Below are 15507 nucleotides of genomic sequence, written 5' to 3' on the forward strand. Positions count from 1 at the left end.
GCATACCTGACGTAGCTCTTTGCACATTGTTTGCAAATGTACACCACCTTTCGCCTACCGTGGTTGGGGTGAAATTTCTCCACACATCAAATCAAATACATTTAACCCAGTAATATCGTCAACATTTACCAGATGGATGAAGTCCTTGGGTTCAAATACTAGTGTGGCCTTAACAGCCCTGCTGTAGTGTGTAGCATGCTGGCAATTATCTGCACATGTGATGGAGGAATGCACAGTGCGGGGTTGAAATTCAACTGAATTTGCATGAATTTAAGTTGTTTTAGCTGATAATCATGCTGCAAGATCTAGCATGTTGCATTCTGTCTACCTCGCAGTTTTGAGGACCAGCCATAGACAATTTAGACTGAAAAGCAAATTTAATTTTCACCTGCATACAAAACATTCAACTTGGATTGTTTCCCTGGCTTCGAGACTTTCCCGAAGGACGGTGCGGCGAAGACACAACAAACTCCCTTCTTGTCTCTCATGGACACACACCTGTTGTGGTTGACGTTCGACTGGCGACTGCACAATATCAATGCCACGGAACAGAGACACACTACGGGCTTACACACACACACACACATCCACAAAAATATACGCCACACATACACACCCCATTCCCCCCACAACCCAACCCAACGCCCTCGACGCAAATCCCATAGGGGTGATGAAAGGATGGTCAGCGCCTGAGAGCTGCGGCCTACCATTATGACCCCGAACTTCCTTCCCTCTGTTGCTAGATATCTCGAGATGTATGTTGTAATATGTATATGTGCTTTGCTATGGAGGTTTTTTTCCCACTCCAGACTGGGCCGCCTTAGGAGCTCAGTCTAGATTGTATTTTTTTACTCATCCATCCCCGGCGTTTACCTTTTTCCCATCTTTTACGGGGCGCCTTTTGGCAACCCATCAGCATTTTTGTTCCGTAATCCTGTACACTGTTTGTCTAATCTTGAACAGGTTAGTACTGAAAACAAAGTTTCGTTGTTCTTGTGCAATGACAATAAAGACCTATCCTATTCTATCCTATTCAATTATTATTCCCATTCATGTCCCGTTAATTCCCATGGAAAGTTTCCAACTTTGAAAATTCCCGGGATTTCGCAACCCTAGTTGTTGTAGTGATGTACGTTCGCAGTGGTGTCACCACACACACATACGTGTGTTATTCCTTCAAACACGGCCCTGCCGCCATATTTACACAGCCCCCATCTTCACTTTTGCTGAGATCAACACATCAGAAAACCGGTTGGTCCGGTCGCTATGGTTACGTGACGCACGCTGCCGCTACCCACCTGTGACGATAGAAGTGGGCGGGACTTCCCAGGTCAAGGTGACGATGGTGCCATCCTCGTGCGGGAACAAAGCGAAAGCGGCGATGGCCGGCCCTGGAGAGACGGAGAGTAGAAGTGAACAGTGAGGAGCTTTGTTGAAGAGGAAGCTCAGGACCTCCATGAGAGGCTCCATTATTTTCCTTTCACTTTGTCATCCATCCAGTCCACATGAGTGGCACAATGGGTACCTTGTGCTAGAAAATGTTCTTAATGTTACAGTACTGACATGCTAGTATTCCAAGTATGGCGAATACTGAAGTATATTTAACCCCCTCTTGGGCAGGAGGGCATCAATAGATACGTCGGAGACGCTTTGCTGGACAAAAAGTTGCCTCGGTCAAAAAAAACAAACCTGGAAAAGACAAACCATCAGTTATATATTCCTTCTTTCCCTGTCTGGGTGTGTGTGCTAAGTCAGGACAGCACAACCTGACCATGGAAGGAGAAGTCTGTGTGTAAGCGTCTGGAAAACAACTGCTTTAAGTCCTAACTCAAATGTTGGCATTGAAATACACAGGTAGTCTTTTCTCAAGGATATGGTTATCACTTTTGCATTCCCAAATCCCAATTAGAGCCTCTTTTCCTACGAGAAGTGATCCAATCCACCTGCGCATATCAAACTAAGGAGCCTTAAACTGAAATACCACTATTTTATTAAACTCGATTGTTTGCTTTGTCCAAAGTGAATACAAACATTCACAATACATACAAACCCATTTCCATATGAGTTGGGAAATTGTGTTAGATGTAAAAATAAACGGAATACAATGATTTGCAAATCCTTTTCAACCCATATTCAATTGAATGCACTACAAAGAGAAGATATTTGATGTTCAAAAACATAAAAAAAATATTTTTTGTAAATAATAATTCACTTTGGCAACACGTGCCAAAGTAGTTGGGAAAGGGCATGTTCACCACTGTGTTAGATCACCTTTTCTTTTAACAACACTCAAACGTTTGGGAACTGAGGAAACTAATTGTTGAAGCTTTGAAAGTGGAAGTCTTTCCCATTCTTGGTTTATGTAGAGCTTCAGTCCTTCAACAGTCCGGGGTCTCCGCTGTCGTATTTTACGCTTCATAATGCGCCACACATTTTCCATGGGAGACACGTCTGGACTGCAGGCGGCCAGGAAAGTACCCGCACTCTTTTTTTACGAAGCCACGCGGCTGTAACCCTTGTCTTGCTGAAATAAGCAGGGGCGTCCATGATAACGTTGCTTGGATGACAACATACAGTATGTTGCTCCAAAACCTGTATGGTCCATTCAACATTAATGGTGCCTTCACAGACGTGTAAGTTACCCATGCCTTGGGCACTAATACACCCCCATACCATCACAGATGCTGACTTTTGAACTCTGCACCTATAACAATCCGAATGTTTATTTTCCTCTTTGTTTCGGAGGACACCACGTCCTCTGTTTCCAAATATAATTTGAAATCTGGACTTGACAGACCACAGAACACTTTTCCACTTTGCATCGGTCCATCTTAGGTGAGCTCAGGCCCAGCGAAGCCAGCGGCGTTCCTTGGTGTTGTTGATAAATGGGTTTTGCATTGCATAGCAGAGTTTTAACTTGCACTTACAGATGTAGCAACCAACTGTAGTTAGTGACAGTGGTTTTATGAAGTGTTCCTGAGCCCATGTGGTGATATCCTTTATACACCGTCGGTTTTTGATGCAGTACCGCCTGAGGGATCAAAGATCCATAATATCATGGCTTACGTGACCCTCACCCCATACTTGTTTGTGAATGAGTGAGCATTTCACGGAAGCTGCTTTTATACCCAATCATGGCACCCACCTGTTCCCAATTAGCCTGCACACCTGTGGGATGTTCCAAATAAGTGTTTGATGAGCATTCCTCAACTTTATCAGTATTTATTGCCACCTTTCCCAGCGCCTTTGTCACGTGTTGCTGGCATCAAATTCTAAAGTTAATGATTATTTACAACAACAAAAAAATGTTTATGAGTTTGAACATCAAATATGTTGTCTTTGTAGCATATTCAACTGAATATGTGTTGAAAAGGATTTGCAAATAATTGTATTCCGTTTATATATACATCTAACACAATTTCCCAACTCATATGGAAACAGGGTTTGTACATTGTACTATACTATATATACTCTAGAGTTTTAGAGGTGACCTTGAAGGGTTACCTTGCAGGTGAATGTCTCTGCTGCGACTGCCCAGAGGGTTGCTGCAGGTGCAGGTGTAGTTGTGGAGGAGGAGCACGCTGACGTTGCGATGACGTAAACGTAAACGCCGGGTGTCGTCGCCGATGTCCTCCTCCGCCCCGTCGCCGACCACAGCTTGGCCGCCTCGGTACCATGACACCACGGTCGGGGGCGAGGCCTCGCTGACGCAGTGGATGCTGACCACTATTTTGCCCTCAGAATCCACACCGGTTCCCACGGCCGGCAGGAAGTCCTTGGGACTGCCTGGAGAGAACATGTTGTGTTGAGTGTGTTGGAGAGCAGAGCAAGTGTGTGTGTGTATAACATCTACAAACCCTGTTTCCATATGAGTTGGGAAATTGTGTTAGATGTAAATATAAACGGAATACAATTATTTGCAAATCCTTTTCAACCCATATTCAGTTGAATATGCTACAAAGACAACATATTTGATGTTCAAACTGATAAACATTTTTTTTCTGCAAATAATCATTAACTTTAGAATTTGATGCCAGCAACACGTGACAACAAAGTTCGGAAAGGTGGCAATAAATACTGATAAAGTTGAGTAATGCTCATCAAACACTTATTTGGAACATCCCACAGTTGTGCAGGCTTATTGGGAACAGGTGGGTGCCATGATTGTGTATGAAAGCAGCTTCCATGAAATGCTAAGTTATTCACAAACAAGGATGGGGTGAGGGTCACCAATTTGTAAGAAAATTATCGAACAGTTTTAGAACATTTCTCAACAAGCTATTACAATGAATTTAGGGATTTTACCATCTACGGTCCGTAAAATCATCAAAAGGTTCAGAGAATCTGGAGAAATCACTGCACGTAAGCGATGATATTACGAGTCTTTGATCCCTCAGGCGGTACTGCATCAAAAACCGACATCAGTGTGTAAAGGATATCACCACATGGGCTCAGGAACACTTCATAAAACCACTGTCAGTAACTACAGTTGGTTGCTACATCTGTAAGTGCAAGTCAAAATTCTGCTATGCAAAGCAAAACCCATTTGTCAACAACACCAAGGAACGCCGCTGGCTTCACTGGGCCCGAGCTCATCTAAGATGGAAAGATGCAAAGTGGAAAAGTGTTCTGTGGTCTGTCAAGTCCACATTTCAAATTATATTTGGAAACAAAGGACGTGGTGTCCTCTGAAACAAAGAGGAAAATAACCATCCGGATTGTTATAGGTCCAAAGTTCAAAAGCCAGCATCTGTGATGGTATGGGGGTGTATTAGTGCCCAAGGCATGGGTAACTTACACATCTGTGAAGGCACCATTAATGCTGAAAGGTCCATATAGGTTTTGGAGCAACATATGTTGTCATCCAAGCAACGTTATCATGGACGCCCCTGCTTATTTCAGCAAGACAATGCCAAGCCACGTGTTACAAAAGCGTGGTTTCATAGTAAAAGAGTGAGGGTACTTTCCTGGCCCGCCTGCAGTCCAGACCTGTCTCCCATCAAAAATGTGTGGCGCATTATGAAGCGTAAAATACGACAGCGGAGACCCCGGACTGTTGAACGACTGAAGCTCTACATAAAACAAGAATGGGAAAGAATTCCACTTTCAAAGCTTCAACAATTAGTTTCCTCAGTTCCCAAACGTTTATTGAGTGTTGTTAAAAGAAAAGGTGATGTAACACAGTGGTGAACATGCCCTTTCCCAACTACTTTGGCAAGTGTTGCAGCCATGAAATTCTAAGTTAATTTTTATTTGCAAAAAAAATAAAGCTTATGAGTTTGAACATCAAATATGTTGTCTTTGTAGTGCATTCAATTGAATAGGAGTTGAAAAGGATTTGCAAATCATTGTATTCCGTTTATATTTACATCCAACACAATTTCCCAACACATATGGAAACGGGGTTTGTAGATAAAAGCACAATGATTCAATAAAACTGAATGTCATAATAATTCTGTCAGGTTCAAACCTCGATGCCATCTATTAGACAAGAAGCAAGGAATTAGACGGATTGGCTCATGAGGAGAAACATCCAGTCTTCCACCTGGCTCTGACAAAATGGTTACACGCCTCCTCATTTATTTGGACTGTCCCTGATTGCATAGCAAAAGCTGTTTGTAAGGGGAGATGGGGTCGTAAAAAGCTGTTGCACTTGGTCACAAAACAGTTAAAAAAAAAGATGTCTGGAGCTTGTGTCAGGTCCTGCTTCTTCTCCGCTTTGTAGATCACAGGTCAAGACAAGATCTTCCTGTAGATCACAATAGATCAAATAAACCGACCCCTTCATTTTGCTTCCCATCGTACACAGTGGAGTTTTACAAGCCTTTTGCTTGGTAAGATCAAAGATGGCTTTAGTCTACTCGCCGGTAACTCTTGGGAACAGAAAGTTTTGTGATAACCTACATGCAATTATTCTGAGAAATTGTATATAAGTTATCACCCAACTCATCTGCTTGCAGTCCAGGTTGCCCTGCGTGAAGACGTGTGGCCCTGGTTACTATCCCCATGTGCTCACAAAGCTGTCCTTGGTCTTATTAAGCAAAGGCGGACAGCTTGTAAATCTCCACTGCGTGCCATGGAATGTGCCTCGCCGTAGAAGTGTCTTTTTTTCAGATCTGGACAGCCAAGGAGGGGCCGTATCAGGACTCGAAGTCTCCAAGACGATAAGGTGGACGAGCAGAGAAGGGGCAAACCTGACACCGCTCCAAGCACATTTTGTTTCAACTGTCTATGAACCAGTGCTGGGCTACTTCAAAATGTGACCCCTCCCCTTAGAAGCAGCGTCAGCTATGTAATCACGGAATGTCCAGATAAATGGGGAGGCGCGGTAACTTTTTCCTCGGAGCGTGGGGTGACACTGTACAAGAGTGCAGTTCCACGCGCTCTCCTCATGAGCTAAATTGAATTCTGTCTCTGTTTGATTCCTTGTTTCTTGTCCTGTTTAATAGATAGTTTGGTGCTTTAGCCTGACATAAAGTAGGCTAAAAATGTTGCATAGTAGCAATGTAAAATATAACATATTTGTAATATTTACACACACACACATACATACATACATACAGTGTATATATATATACATATATATATATACATACATACATACATACATACATATATATATATATATATATATATATATATATATATATATATATATATATATATATATATATATATATATATATATATATATATATATATATATATATATATAAACAGTATATAATACATAACATGATCAAATATGAAATGGTCAGAAAGGACTGTCATGTAAATTCAAACTTTTTTTTCTTTTTCTTCTTTGTCATTAAAAGGGACATTTTTGTCATGAAAAGGGGAGGTTTTTGTGGTTGGTGCACTAATTGTAAGTGTATATTGTGTTTTTTATGTTGATTTAATAAAAAATAAAAAATAAAAAAAAAATTTTTTTAAATAAAAAATATTTTAAAATTCTTCTGCGGCCCGGTGGTTGGAGACCATTGCTGTAAAGCAAGGCAGCTAATTTGTAGTTTTTTTGTGTGGCAGGGTTCCTGCCAGCCTCCTCAAAATTGCTCAGTCCCAGTGAAAGGGATACAAACCCATTCAGGCTGTGACAGAATTCGATGTATCCTCCCAAAATTTATTTAGTGTGGAGATATCCTTTACACACTGATGTTGGTTTTTAGTGCAGTACCGCCTGAAGGATCAGAAGTCCGTAATATCATCGCTTACGTGCAGTGATTTCTCCAAATTCTCTGAACTTTTTGATGATTTTACAGACCGTAGATGTTAAAATCCCTAAATTCCTCGCAATAGCTCATTGAGAAATGTTGTTCTAAAACTATTCGACAATTTGCTTACAAATTGGTGCCCCCTCGCCCCATCCTTGTTTGTGAATTACTTAACATTTCATGGAAGCTGCTTTTATACCCAATCATGGCACCCACCTGTTCCCAATTAGACAGCACACCTGTGGGATGTTCCAAATAAGTTTTTGATGAGCATTCCTCAACTTTATCAGTATTTATTGCCACCTTTTTCAACTTCTTTGTCACTTGTTGCTGGCATAAAATTCTAAAGTTAATGATTATTTGCAAAAAAAAATTGTTTATCAGTTTGAACATCAAATATGTTGTCTTTGTAGCATATTCAACTGAATATGTGTTGAAAATTATTTGCAAATCATTGTATTCTGTTCATTTTTACATCTAACACAATTCCCCAACTCATATGTTGTACATTGAGTTATGAGTGTCATGTTGATATTTTTGAGCCACTCCTACTTCAAGCTAGTAGAACTACATGTTTAACATTAAATAAGCAAACGGATCAAAGTAATTATCAAATGTATCTGATTTTATTGTGCATTTGCACTTTTACGTGACACTTCCTGAGGAGGCCAGTGGCACTTACTGGCTGTGACGTTACAGGTGTGGTCTCCTGCCGGATGGACGCCCACACAGGTGACGCCTGCACCGTCCAGGTGGTTTGATGCGTTGACAGTCAGGGTGAAGTTCTCCAGGCCGCTGCTGTTGGTCAAGTCCGGGAAGTGCAGCCGGGCCGGCGGCGTCCCCCCCGACCACCGGCATCCATACTGCAGGCGGACCTGGTCTTCTGACCGCAGCCAGCACAGGGGGGACCCTCTCGGCCTCTCTGTCCCCCGAACATGGAGGAAGAAAATGTTTTCGTTTTTGTGAGCAAGCACAAATGTTGATGATCACAAAGTATCCCACCGGGCATCTCCTGGTTGTTTAGGACAATGGGTTCTTAAAGGCCTACTGAAACCCACTACTACCAACCATGCGGTCTGACAGTTTATATATCAATGATGAAATATTAACATTGCAACACATGCCGGTTTAGTTTACTAAATCGCAATTTTAAATTCGCGCGGAAGTATCATGCGAAAACGTTGCGGTATGATGACGCGCATTGTCGAGGACATTTTGTTCCAGCACTATTCCCAGCTATAAGTCGTCTGTTTCCATTGCATAATTCCACAGTATTCTGGACATCTGTGTTGCTGAATCTTTTGCAATTTGTTCAATGAATAATGGAGACGTCAAAGAAGAAAGCTGTAGGTGGGAAGCGGTGTATTGCGGCCACCTTTAACAACACGAACACAGCCGGTGTGTCATTGTTTACATTCCCGAAAGATGACGGTGAAGCTTTACTATGGAACGGAGCGGTCCAGCGAAAACGGTTGGCTTGGGCCACACACACAAAGTACAGTGTATTATGCAGCGATCATTTCGAAAGATCGTGTTTCGAAGAGGGTCCCTTGCGAAGGGCAGAGATGGGCATCGCCACCACCCGTCGACTGGTGCTGAAGAAAGGTGCGGGGCCGACCTTCAGGTTGTACAGGTACGACCATATAATGTCACTAAAACCCAAGTAACACAGTAAGCAGATAAGGGATTTTCCAGAATTATCCTATTAAATGTGTCTTTTTTTTCTAGTCCTTCACTCTCACTTTCCTCATCCACAAATATTTCATCCTCGCTCAAATTAATGGGGAAATTGTCGCTTTCTCGGTCCGAATCGCTCTCGCTGCTGGTGGCCATGATTGTAAACAATGTTCAGATGTGAGGAGCTCCACAACCCTTGACGTCCCGCACACATCGTCTGCCAATTCCGGTACAGGCAAGGCTTTTTTTATTAGCGATCAAAAGTTGCCAACTTTATCGTGGATGTTCTCTACTAAATCCTTTCGGCAAAAATATGGCAATATCGCGAAATGATCAAGTATGACACATAGAATGGACCTGCTATCCCCGTTTAAATAAGAACATCTCGTCTCAGTAGGCCTTTAACCTTAACTTTTCCACTACAGAGGTGTTCGGAGTCCACTCATGTATCAACATTGATTCAGTATTAGGGTTGTACTAATTCCAAAATTTTTCCCCAAAATTATTTCAATACTTTTCTAAATAAAGTATTGAAATAATATTAAGTTTCATTGTTGAGTTAAGGGTTGAATTGTCCATCCTTGTTTTTCTAACCATATGCATGTACAGTAGATGGAGGTATTGTTCTGTTTAAGAGTGTCAAAACATTGCTGTTTACGGCAGACAAACTGTTTTACAGTAGACGAAAACGTGACTGCTGTTGTTGTGTGTTGTTACCGCGCTGGGAGGACGTTAATGAAACTGCCTAACAATAAACCCACATAAGAAACCAAGAACTCGCCCTCGATCATTCTACAGTTATAACGTCATTGGGCAGACATGCTGTTTATATTGTGGGAAAGCGGACGTGAAAACAGGCTGTCCTCACTCAGGTCCGCATGGAGCTGGAGGGGGCGTTGCCTCCAGCTCCGCCTGAATTTCGGGAGAACATTTTTCCCGGGAGGTTTTCGGGAGAGCCACTGAATTTCGGGAGTCTCCCGGAAAATCCGGGAGGGTTGGCAAGTATGGCTATTCCTCCTGGCTAGAACCAGAAGCCTGTTGATTAGATGGAGTACTGCTGCCACCCAGCTGCACGCTTGTGCATCGTTCTAACATAAATACTAGAGAGTAGACATGCGTAATGAAAATCTCTTCTGTTGCTTGGGAGCCCCTTATCACCTCACCGCGACCCCCATTGGGGCCCGACACGTTATTTGAGAAACACTGAAATCTTTTTTAGATTGTAAAAAGAGAAAGAGCCAAAAAAAGTTCCCCCGTTAAGTCCCTGATGAAAAGCATTAGCTTAATATGTCATATTAGTATATCATTTTCATGGATAAATATTTACACATACTTTAAAAAATATTTATTAATTTTATTTTACATAATGTTATTCTATACATACATACATATATTTAAATACATATATAGACATATATGTATATACATGTATATATATATACATACATGTATGTATGTATGTATGTGTATATACATATATATATATATATATACATATATACACATACATGTATATATATACATACATGTATATATACATATATGTATACATACATGTATATATACATATATATATACATACATGTATATATACATATATATATATACACACATGTATATATACATATATATATACATACATGTATATATACATATATATATATATATACATACATGTATATATATATATACATACATGTGTATATATATATATATATACATACATGTATATATATATATACATACATGTGTATATATATATATATATATATATACATACATGTGTGTATATATATATATATATATATATATATATATATATATATATATATATATATACATACAAATTATATATACACACATATACATATATATGTATATACTCACATTTATATATATATATATATATATATATATACACACACACATATATATATGAACAAACATATATATACATATACACATATATACATTCATACATACACATATGTACATAAATATATGCACACATATGTACATATATATATATATATATATAAATACATATATAATATATATACTTACATATATATATACATGCATACTGGTATATACGTATATATATTATATATATATACATACATACTGGTATATACGTATATATATATATATATATATATATATATATATATATATATATGTGTATATACACACATACATACATGTATATATACATATATATGTATAAATACATACATACACATATATACACACAAATTATATATATATATATATACACATATATACATGTATATACTCACACATTTATATATATATATATATATATATATATATATACACACGCATACACACATAAATGTATAAACCAAAATATATATACATACACATATTCATACATACACATATGTACATGCATATATACACAGATATACACATTTATTTTAAAAATATATATTTTCATTATATTTTACATAATGTTATTTAATAAACATATACGTTTATATATATATACACAGTACATAAATATGTATGTATATATACATACACACATATATATATATGTATGTATATATATATACACATATATGTATATATATATATATATATATATATATATATATATATATATATTTATATATATACACACACATATATATGTATAGGTATATGTGTATATATATGTATATATATATATATATATTTTTTTTTTTTTTTTTCAAAGGTTTAAACAGAACTCATATTTTTAATCTATCAATTTGGTATGGAGCAGGGAAATAAGATAAATGTTGGTGCTAATCTATCCATCCATTTACTACCGCTTATTACCTTTGACATTTTTTTTTTTTAAATCTAGTTTCTGCACATTTATCAGTACATATTCTCCCAATAGGTCAGACAATAATTATTGACCACATAAGGGCATACGCAGGGCATATTTTTTTTTTAAACTCTTATGCTTCGGCCTGGATGAAACAAGTCTCTGCTCTTTTTGCACAGGAACATTTTTGCAGTTATATAATCCTAGATTCTCCATTTGAATGTGGATCTGCACCAACATTAAATGACTTCAAATAGCCAATAATCTTCTCCGCTGTCCCGGTCATTCTCTGCAGGGCCTTTAAAACCAGCTAAGATATAGCTTTAAACGAGGTGTAACGTACCGTAAACAACCACAGTGATGCTCTTGTGTCGCCGTGCTCCAGTGATTTGGTTGTGCACGGTGCAGGTGTAGTCGCCGCCTTGGGTGGTCTGTACGTGGGTCAGACTGATGACCCCCGTCTGTCCGGGAGACACGGTTTGACCGCCAAACGTCCACTCTGCGGTCGGCTCTGGGTCCCCGTCCGCCCGGCAGGACAGGGTGAGCGAATCACCCCAGAGGTAAAAGTCCTGAGCGGGTCTGACTTGGACTCTGGGCTCATCTGGCCCGTCTGTCCACAAAGAGAGAAGACAAGCAACAGGTGTGGCAAAAGACACATTTTAGGCTGCAAAAGTGCTTACATAAGACGGTGACGTCGATGTGAGCGGTCTCGCTGCTGAAAGGGTTGTTGAGGGACACAACGTAGCGTCCGGTGTCGTTCCGGTTCGGCCTTTGCACAGTGAGGCTGCCGAGCTGCACCGAGTAACGCGGGTGGTCTTGTATCGGGCGGCCGTGGAAGAACCAGAGTTGCTGCTCCACCACGCCGTGCAGCATGTGGTACTGCAGGGTGAACTCCTGGCTTCCCTCCGTCACCGTCTCCGGCAGCAGCCTGACACTCACGTTCCGGAAGGTTTCTGAGGGGAAGACAGGCGTGGCTTCACCGGAGCGGAACTTGTGCCAGCTCAGCTACTCACCAAAAACCCTCAGAGTAAAATTCAAAGAAGCGGTCCCCAATCCAGACTTGGTCATCTCCAGCGTGTAGATGCTGCTGTACTCTGAAGGCACGTTCAGAAAGGTGAGGGATCCGTTGGGCTCCAGTCTCAGAACCTCCCTGTGGCTTTGGGCTATGTCAGGGAGAAGCTCCGAGCCGATGGTCCAGGTGACGACGGGGAGAGGACCTTTGAACCAGGTGAAGGCCGGGTCAGGGGCCCCGCTGAAGGAGACTGCTAGAGTCACCTGGGAACCGGCAGTGGTGTCCACCCGGGTGGGGCCGAGCGCGGAGACCAGAAGCTCACAGTGACCACCTGTTGGGTTCCAGTATGTTAAATAGTATTTTAAAAGCCATGTAGTCAGAGCTGCTAAGTCCACTTGATTTATTTTTGTTAGAATAACTGTACATTAGTTATCACACAACTCTTATGCTTAAAGGCTGTTGCTGTAGTTTTTATCAATTGTGCTCAAGCTGTACTTTTTCTTTTCTTCTCCTGCAAGGGCACACAACTTGTTATCTCCCACGCCGCAGATATTTTCTGTCTTTCAGCTTGCTAACAGCCAAGGACGACCGAGCACCTCAACGAAGATAAGTCGACAGCAGGCAGACAAAGCAGAGACAGGGCGCAATCACAAGGCCCATAGCACATTTCCGTCCTGAATAATCACGTATTGTGTATACTGAGCTGCTGGCATAATGTGTGACCCCTCCCCTTAGACGCAGCCTCAGCGATGTAGCTAGGGAACTCCTAAACTGAATAAACAAATAATAGAGGGGGCATGGGCTATATACATACAGTGGGGGGAAAAAAGTATTTAGTCAGCCAGAGATTGTGCAAGTTCTCCCACTTAAAATGATGACAGAGGTCTGTAATTTTCATCATAGGTACACTTCAACTGTGAGAGACAGAATGTGAAAAAAATCCAGGAATTTCCATTGTAGGAATTTTAAAGAATTTATTTGTAAATTATGGTGGAAAATAAATATTTGGTCAAGCATTCAAAGCTCTCACTGATGGAAGGAGGTTTTGCCTCAAAATCTCACAATACATGGCCCCATTCATTCTTTCCTTAACACGGATCAATCGTCCTGTCCCCTTAGCAGAAAAACAGCCCCAAAGCATGATGTTTCCACCCCCATGCTTCACAGTAGGTATGGTGTTCTTGAGATGCAACTCAGTATTCTTCTTCCTCCAAACACGACGAGTTGAGTTTATACCAAAAAGTTATATTTTGGTTTCATCTGACCACATGACATTCTCCCAATCCTCTGCTGAATCATCCATGTATCCATTTTGGTATAAACTCAACTGGTCGTGTTTGGAAGAAGAAGAATACTGAGTTGCATCCCAAGAACACCAAACCCATATATGAGGTCTTCTATAAGGTTCTCATAGTCATCATTGTCACTGGCGTCCCACTGGGTGTGAGTTCTCCTTGCCCTTATGTGGGTTCTTCCGAGGATGTCGTAGTCGTTTGTACAGTCCTTTGAGACATTTGTGATAAATGATAAATGGGTTGTACTTGTATAGCGCTTTTCTACCTTCAAGGTACTCAAAGCGCTTTGACACTACTTCCACATTTACCCATTCACACACTGATGGAGGGAGCTGCCATGCAAGGCGCCAACCAGCCCCCATCAGGAGCAAGGGTGAAGTGTCTTGCTCAGGACACAACGGACGTGACGAGGTTGGTACTAGGTGGGATTTGAACCAGTGACCCTCGGGTTGCGCACGGCCACTCTCCCACTGCGCCACGCCGTGATGTAGGGCTTTATAAACAAACATTGATTGATCGATGTTGCTGGCATCAAATTCTAAAGTTAATGATTATTTGCAACAAAAAAAATGTTTATCAACTGAATATGGGTTGAAAATGATTTGCAAATCATTGTATTCTGTTTATTTTTATATCTAATACAATTTACCAACTCAAATGGAAACGGGGTTTGTATATATATATATATATATATATATATATATATATATATATATATGTATATACACACACACACATACATGTATATTAGGGGAGTGGGAAAAAATCGATTCGAATTTGAATCGCGATTCTCACATTGTGCTATTCAGAATCCATTCTCATTTTTAAAAAAATCGATTTTTTTTTTTTTAATCGATCTAACAAAACAATACACAGCAATAAAGTTAAAGTTGAAGTACCAATGATTGTCACAAACACACTAGATGTGGCGAAATTATTCTCTGCATTTGACTTATCACCCTTGATCACCCCCTGGGAGGTGAGGGAAGCAGTGGGCAGCAGCAGTGCCGCGCCCGTGAATCATTTTGTGGTGACTTAACCCCCAATTCCAACCCTTAATGCTGAGTGCCAAGCATGGAGGTAATGGGTACCATTCTATAGTCTTTGGTATGACTCGGCCGGGATTTGAACTCACAACCAACCGATCTCAGGGCGGACACTCCAACCACTAACAATGCAATCCAATTCCAAAACCAAACCTGACCCAGCAACACTCAGAACTGCAATAAACAGAGCAATTGAGAGGAGACACAAACACAACACAGAACAAACCAAAAGTAGTGAAACAAAATTTAATATTATCAACAACAGTATCAATATTAGTTATAATTTCAGCATAACAGTGATTAAAAATCCCTCATTGACATTATCATTAGACATTTATAAAAATAAAAATAAAAGTGTCACCGTGGCTTACACTTGCATCACATCTCATAAGCTTGACAACACACTGTGTCCAATGTTTTCCACAAAGATAAAATAAGTCATATTTTT

At 40.3% G+C, this 15507-nt stretch overlaps 1 protein-coding gene across 1 annotated transcript in view; it reads right to left on the reverse strand.

The window, feature by feature from the left end:
• vsig10l (V-set and immunoglobulin domain containing 10 like) overlaps positions 1 to 15507 on the reverse strand; it is a 30946-nt gene that overhangs the window by 11264 nt on the left and 4175 nt on the right. The window contains exons 2-7 of the mRNA XM_061915142.1: positions 12720 to 13049; positions 12387 to 12659; positions 12050 to 12316; positions 7894 to 8133; positions 3505 to 3786; positions 1299 to 1391 (exon numbers count right to left, since the gene is read on the reverse strand). Coding sequence (XP_061771126.1) covers positions 1299 to 1391; positions 3505 to 3786; positions 7894 to 8133; positions 12050 to 12316; positions 12387 to 12659; positions 12720 to 13049 — 1485 coding nt within the window. The remainder of the gene's footprint in view (positions 1 to 1298; positions 1392 to 3504; positions 3787 to 7893; positions 8134 to 12049; positions 12317 to 12386; positions 12660 to 12719; positions 13050 to 15507) is intronic.

This window comes from Nerophis ophidion, linkage group LG11, assembly GCF_033978795.1.
Source record: "Nerophis ophidion isolate RoL-2023_Sa linkage group LG11, RoL_Noph_v1.0, whole genome shotgun sequence".
NCBI lineage: Eukaryota > Metazoa > Chordata > Actinopteri > Syngnathiformes > Syngnathidae > Nerophis > Nerophis ophidion.